The sequence below is a fragment of the Osmerus eperlanus genome, chromosome 7 (genome assembly GCF_963692335.1).
Source record: "Osmerus eperlanus chromosome 7, fOsmEpe2.1, whole genome shotgun sequence".
Classification (NCBI taxonomy): Eukaryota; Metazoa; Chordata; class Actinopteri; order Osmeriformes; family Osmeridae; genus Osmerus; species Osmerus eperlanus.
In genome coordinates this window covers 7,003,158-7,010,385 of record NC_085024.1, presented here as the reverse complement: position 1 = coordinate 7,010,385, position 7,228 = coordinate 7,003,158, and the positions used below count along the sequence as shown (strand labels likewise).

General features: G+C 44.1%; 1 protein-coding gene across 1 annotated transcript; it reads left to right on the top strand.

The window, feature by feature from the left end:
- Positions 1-2,803: 2,803 nt before the first annotated feature.
- On the top strand, positions 2,804-6,282 carry glipr2l (GLI pathogenesis-related 2, like). The gene is made up of 5 exons (XM_062464730.1): positions 2,804-3,171; positions 3,852-3,960; positions 4,165-4,268; positions 4,694-4,771; positions 5,545-6,282. Exons 1-5 carry the CDS (start codon positions 3,159-3,161, stop codon positions 5,703-5,705), a joined length of 465 nt encoding a protein of 154 aa, XP_062320714.1. The 5' UTR covers positions 2,804-3,158; the 3' UTR covers positions 5,706-6,282.
- Positions 6,283-7,228: the final 946 nt, after the last annotated feature.

Genomic DNA, 7,228 nt, shown 5'->3' with positions numbered 1-7,228 from the left:
TATTCACCAGAATCGAACCGTGCTACAGGAGTAACGGCTTCCTTTTTTGTACAGTAACTGACCATGTATTCTCATCCTTGAGGGTAGCTCAATGGGTTTAAACGGTGTCTTACAAAGTGCAAGGTCACAGGTTCGAATCCAGGTACGGTCTTTTGGCCTGTCATAATTTTGATTACTTGTTTAGTTACACAGGCAGACATCATTCTGAAATACCATGCGAAATTACATGCAATTTCACCTTGAAATGTCAACCGTTTCTTAACCTTTGTCCCAAAGCTGACCAAAAACTAATACTCATATCACGCAGTCGGAGCAAAGCTAGATAATCAGCGTCAGCACCCTTGGGTACCCAGCATGCAGTGCGGCATGTCAAAAAACGCAAAGACTTGTGGAAAATAGTTTGGTTACAACAGCCGTGCGAGGGATTTTAGTTGCTGTGTTCGTTCAGTTAAATGTTTGTAATGTTATTGTTGGTTAGTTAATGTAATCTTGTTGGTCACCCTGATTGTGCATGTTGTGTAGTTTAATGGGACCAGAGAGTCGGCTGCTGTACTGTCACAGGCTATTCTCGCAAGGAGCTGAATACGAGCTCTGCCCTAGCCCAGTTGCCCACATGACTATTGTTAGTTGTGCATTGACTGAGAGTCTGGAAAGAGATCAAATCAAGAAGAGTTTCAATATCCTATAAAAAGTTAATACTCAGCCCTTACTAATCATAAAATCTCAGGAGTTGGTGTGTAGCAGAGAGACTAGAGAGACTGACTTGTGACCTTATGCTCATGAGTTCAAATCCCCGCTCAGCCTATTGTTGTTGGCCAAACATTTACATTTTCATTTAGCAGCAGACGCTCTTATCCAGAGCGACTTACAGTAAGCAAACATGAAGTAGTTTTGCTCTCTTGTTGTCCAAGTCTCGATCTTCTACAGTGTACATTTATAATATTTTGCCATTTTGCGGAGGAACACGCATCGCTGCTTGCAGCTATATTTTCTATTATTCCCCTTTGCAGGGGCACAACAAATGCTGCTAATGCTTGCTAGGTACACAGTTGCCGACGCTAGCTAACGTCCAACAAAAAAAAGATCTGTTAGCTATAACTAGCTAGTATGTGCAGACTGTGCTGTTGACCATTAACTCCAGTTGGAATATTCACCCCAAAATGGCGGCCGCACTACCGAAGCACCCCTAGTGGCTGTTACCAAAAAAGCATCAGCGTTTCGCCTATTGTTCTTCTATACTCTTTTCTTAGATAACCTGTTGCGTTTTGCATTTTGGGTAAAATAAGACACTTCGCAAAAACAGAAACAATGGCGGAAACAGAGACACTTAATGGCAAAGGATCGATACATTTAAACCTGATCAAACCTTATATCTGTTGGAGGAATACAATATTGAAAATGTTGTGTTATTAGCAAAATAGTGTGTGCATTTTTAAGCTTCTTAATTTAACCCCAACGCTAGTTCCATTCATCAACAACTCCAACGCAGATGGCTGGCGCTAGCGTCAATAAAGTGAGTTGTTGTCATCTACTCACTCGTTTAATAAAATGACAATTTAGCCGAAAAGCAGAACCCAATCAACATTTTCTGCAGTTACAATTAGAAATAACAAACTTAATTCCTTTAGTAATAAATTATGCCAAGATAATGACGTAGCCTACTAACAGATCGTTGGAATAGCAACCGAGCCCTTACCACAAGGTTTAGCCAGCGGGAGAGGTGGCTTAGCATAGCTCTGCCCTCCTACGTATTTCCGCTCAATTTTCAATTTGCTTCTGTACTAGGTCTGGGATTTCTGTGTATTAGTCGGTTTTCAGAAACAAATGTTTTGTAGGTCCAATCAGCGAACAGAGGGAGTGGCTGAGAATGATGACGTTGATGTCGTGCACTAGTTTGAGTTGTAGTTCAGTAATGGCGGCGGAGAAAGATGCGAAGATATTCGGTTGTTTGTGGCAATTTAAGACAGTCTAAGCCTAAGACTAGTCTTAACCCTTGTGTTATCTTCGGGTCATTCTGACCCATCAGTCATTGTGACCCACCGTCGTATTGCGTCAACTTTACAGCATACAAAAACAAAGTGAAGCATTTTATTTTAACCGTTGGGCTTTGTCAGACCCCCCACATTGCAAAGGTTAAAAGAAAATTATTTTTATTTGTTTTTGACACAAATAAAGATATAGGTTCACAACGAACACAACGATGGTTCGTTATGAACCTTTGGGTCATGTGACCCGAAGGCAGCACAAGGGTTAAACTAAGTTTATGCAACTGGCCCCTGGTCCCAGAGGTATAAGTTAACTTATACCTAATTACCTTGGGTACTTAGACTAGAATAAGCCGCCTTAAAGGAACGGAAATCTATCTGAAATAAGCGAGACTTTTCTCTAATCTACATTGATGAAAAAAAAGAAAAGAATAGTTTGACCTTTACCTTATAGACAGACATAATTTCCCAATGATTACTATGACCATGGCCTATTTACACATACAGTGTCTCTACATTTTCTCTACACTGCACACAAAAGTCTACTGTCTCTTACAGGTGTTGTCAAACAGTATCATAGACTGCATCTTGCTGATTAGACATTACTAAATTATGGGGCTATGGGTTGTTGTATAGGGTTGTTGCTGACAGCTGGTTACAGAGGAAAGCACCCATGGCTACCAAGTTCCATCTTAACGCATTCATTCTCAGGCCCATATAAGGGCATGTGTCTCTTAAAGATGATGTCATCAGAAGAAGTGTGGTGGGGCTCTATAGTAGCAGAAAAGGAGAGAGAGAGAGAGAGAGAGGGGGGGGGTCAGGGTGGGAGACACACATAGAGGCAAAGGAAGAGAAGTGTTGCAAGGCAGGCCAGCAGAAGTTGGATGAGAAAATAATAGAGGAACGTGGGAAAGAAGAGTGTTCAAGAGTCGTGTTTGCAAATGAGCGACAGGTCATGTCTGTAAACATGTGACAGGAGGGAACTCAATTTGAAGAAAAGGAAACAGCTGGGAAGTCAGAAAAGAAAAGAGAAACTGAGTGAGAGAGAGTAAGTTAGTTAACATTACCAGCTGTCAAAGTTGTAAGGAAGGACAGGATAGAGGGAGGACAGGGTAAAGGACAGTAAAAGAAGAGAGAGATCATACAGCTGATAGAGAACTGTCCGTCGGCACCATGGGCAAATCAGGTAAGTGAAACCGTAGCATTACAGTCACTTTTGTCCTGAACATAGTGTTTGTTGCTATGAGTGTGTCTGGATATACCGTTGGTCTTTGTAGGGGTGTTACTTTACAGAAGTCATATCTTTGTGTCACAAAGATATAAAAGAGGGGTTTTGTTGTATAGATGCAGAACATGCAGTCTCTGTTTATTCATAGTCAGTCGGTAACAACCTTCATGTATGTGCGGGCTGTTGAGCAATGCTGGTGTGTATGTGTAGGTGCTTGCTCATGGCGGTGTGGGTGTGTGTGGATGCGTGTGTGTGCTTGCTCAAGGCATTGTGTGTGTGTGTGTGTTTGCTCAAGGCACTGCGTTTGTGTGTGGGTGTCTGTGTGTGTGTGAATGTGTGCGTACTTCAATCACTCCATTGTGTGACTGCTCGACAGAATGGGGATGTGTGAGTAGGCCAGTGATAGGCACCAGCAGGAGAAGAAAGGCAAGGCATGAATCCCCTCCTCCTCTATTACCCTGATACACACACGTACACATGTTCACTGTCACCATTTTCTGTACAGCTGTAGAGGATCCCGTAGGATTGCCCAGAGTGAAGTCATAGTCAGTTAGTCATATGTCCTTCTGTCTCTTTCTATTTCTCTATCTCTCTCTTTATCTCTCAATCTTTTTATCTATATATCTGTCCCCTCTAAGCCTCCAAGCAGTTTTCTGAGGAGGTGTTGGCGAGCCATAATGATTACCGGAGGAAGCACCAGGCACCCCCTCTGAAGCTGAGCAGGAAGCTGAGCAGAGAGGCCTCTCGGTGGGTCACATGGCGCTGGGCCCTCCCACCGTCACATCCACCCCTCGTCCATCATTTCTCTGACTATTTGTGTGTGCGTGTGCATGTGTGTTTACTTTGCATGTCTGTATGTGTAATGTATATGTGTGTATAATGTGTGTGGGTGCATGTGTGTGTGTGTGTGTGTGTGTGTGTGTGTGTGTGTGTGTGTGTGTGTGCGTGCAGCTATGCAGAGAGTCTGGCCAGCACACGGATCCTGAAGCACAGCGTGGAGTCCAGCAGAGGGAGCTGTGGAGAGAATCTGGCCTGGGCCTCTTACGACCAGCCAGGTACAGAGGTTCTCAGACAGGTGGTCTTATTGCTCTGAAAGCAACACTACACCAGCAGACTCTACTACTCTAGTGTAGGAACTCCACTCCATTATGGCTGTACTGTACTCTAAAGAACAGTGCTTGTTGCTGTATCCAGTCAGAGAACAGCTGGGTCCCATTTTCCCAGTGTGTGTGTATGTGTGTGTCAGAGTCAGAGACCATAACTCAAAGCAGAAATATGTATGTTTAAGTGCTATAGTGTGATTTATATAGTCCTCTACAGAGGTTCACAGCCTGACCCAAGCTCCTCAGGTCTATAAAATATACCTCAGGGATGAAAAGAGGAGAACAATATTCCCAGCGTTCATAGGGACGAACAACAAGTCTGCTGCTGCTGCAGGTTAATGGAACAAGTCTTGCTTGTCGCGTGTGTGTGTGTGTAGGGAAGGACGTGGCAGATCGTTGGTATGATGAGGTGAAACAGTACAATTTCAACAGGCCTGGATTTTCTTCTGGTACTGGTGAGTTCAGCCTCTACCTATGATTGATAGCAATCATAGGGCAGGGACTACCTGCTATACTATCTGTCTTTCTGTGTCACTTTCTGCTTCGGTCTCTCTGTCTTAACTTTCTCTTTGGGCCCTGAGATTAGTACTCTATTCTCTCAATCTTTTTTCTCTCTCAGCTCACTCTCTCTCTCTGTGTATCTGTCTCTTTTTCTCTCTCCCTCTCCCTACTGTCTCTGTCTCTTTGTTTCTCTCGTTCTCTTTGTTTCTCTGTATCTCTGTCTCGCTTGTCTTTCACTGTGAGGTCACGGTTCCATGAGTGGTGTGAGTGTATCTCTGACTCAGCAATCAGGAACGGTGAAACGGGGAAAGGGAGGGGAAGGGAGGACGGGGTGTCTCATTCATTGTTCCAGGTTCTGTTTCAATGTGATGGACCCCGCATAGTCAGCCAGACATCACCAAGATACTGCATGCAAACTCACATGACTCATTAGGAAATTATTTAGAAAGTGGGAGAGAAAAGAAGTGTGCAGTGAAGAAACTGAAATATTGTACCCTGGGGAAAAGGGGTTGGTAAAGAGTGTATAGAGTCTTCCTGAGTAAGAGTATAAGAGCGGAGGAAAGGAATGCAGGCTTCTATGAGAGTAAATATTTAGAGGGGTGAGTTCACACTGTTGCTACAGAAACTACACATCGTCCACTAATCATGAGTTTGCCTTCTTCTGTCCCTTTGTCCCTCAATGTCTTTCTCCATCTCTCACTCTCTGTCCCTTGCTCCCTTCTCCCAGGTCATTTCACAGCCATGGTCTGGAAGGCCACCAAGAAGCTGGGTGTGGGAAAGGCCATAGCATCTGACGGCTCTTCCTTTGTGGTGGCCAGGTACTTCCCAGCTGGTAACATCACCAACCAGGGACACTTTGAGAGTAACGTACTTCCTGCCAAGACTTGATCAGCCTCTCCCCTCATCCCTCGTCTTCTGCCCCACCCCTCCCCCTGAACTGACAGTAGTTGTTGACCCGGAGACTTGTTCTGTGGCAGATATGGACTCCTTCCATCAGCATCGTCCTCCCACTCAATCTGCTGTTTAAAAGGACTGTTATCCAACACTGACACAAGACCCCCCGTCTCGTTTGAGAATCTGATCAACCTAACATGTGACTGCCCTAACAGAAGACATTCTCCTCAGAACATCTATCTCAGAATGCCTCTGTCAAAAACCATCCCAGACTCAGGACCAGCTCCACCCACCCCTCCACCTCCCCCCCTGCCATTCTTCATCACAGCCTCATCAATGCAATTTATACCTGCTTCAAAAACATTGTACTCATTGGTTTAATACATTATCCTCATTCAGTTGTATCTGTGTGAACACCATGGAAATGTCAGATGAAAAACATGTGAAAGACAAGATGAAACAACCTAACCTAAACCTATCAAAATGGACATGTGTGTGTTTTAGTACATTCTAACTAGATTTTATGAAATAAAAGTGACTTTCTGCAAATCAGATCAAATCAAAATGTATTTGTATAGCCGTTTTAACACGCAAGCATGTCACAGAGGGCTTCACATACGCCCATAGAACTGCCCCTCAACCAACCTAAACCCTCAAGGAAGACAAGGAAAAACTCACTGCAGGAGAAAAAATTGAAGAAACCTTGGGAGGAGCAATTCAGTGAGGGATCCCCTCCTCCAGAGACGGTTGGTGAAAGAGAGGAGCAGAACACAGGCTTAACATATTCATACAGCAGGGAAGTGTCAATGGGTTTTGAAACACCAAAATCCATTGTTCAACTTGGTAGATGTAGGAAGGGCCCGGGAAACTCGCTGTTGCCCTTCATGGAGACTGGTTTCCTGTTGGCGACCAGGTCCAGCGTTGGCAAATCGACGACCAGGCAGGTGCTGACAGCTCAAACCCCCCACACCACAGGGGATGTGTGGAGGGGGGACAGAGAAAAGAGAGCAGGAATTAGAGAATGCCAGGAGCAGCTAACAGTTACAGTCATATTAGAATGAGATACCCACCGATCAAGTGTGGACTAGTGCAGCAATTTAGCAGAGCAAAAAAAAAGGGTATTTGATGATGACCAACTAGTAACAGAAACTATAACAACAACAAATATAGCTGCAGGCAGCAATGGCGGGTTCCTCCTCAGCATTGCAAACCATTACAAAATTGACATGACACAGACATGTATTTCATACATGTACACAACATTTCAAGACAATTGGATCAATGGCTGAGTTGAAGTCATTTTTTGAAATTCTTCACAAATTGTCACTGTAGAGAAATATCCATGCTGCCGACATTATGGGTTCTTGAGACTTATTTGTTCCCCATTGGCAATAAGGCATGCGTACCAACTTTTAGACATGTTGGACTGACAGGGTTAAAATTCCACCCTTTTGAAAGAGACAACTTTGAAGCGTGTTGTGTCAGGCCACCTGTGCTCTGGTCAGGCCCATCATGTG

What these genes read in the sequence shown, in the direction of transcription:
- glipr2l (XM_062464730.1), top strand. An exon ending in CTGAGCAGAGAGGCCTCTCG is followed by an intron (nt 3,961 to 4,164) that starts GTGGGTCACATG and finishes GTGTGCGTGCAG; the next exon opens with CTATGCAGAGAGTCTGGCCA. An exon ending in GGCCTCTTACGACCAGCCAG is followed by an intron (nt 4,269 to 4,693) that starts GTACAGAGGTTC and finishes GTGTGTGTGTAG; the next exon opens with GGAAGGACGTGGCAGATCGT.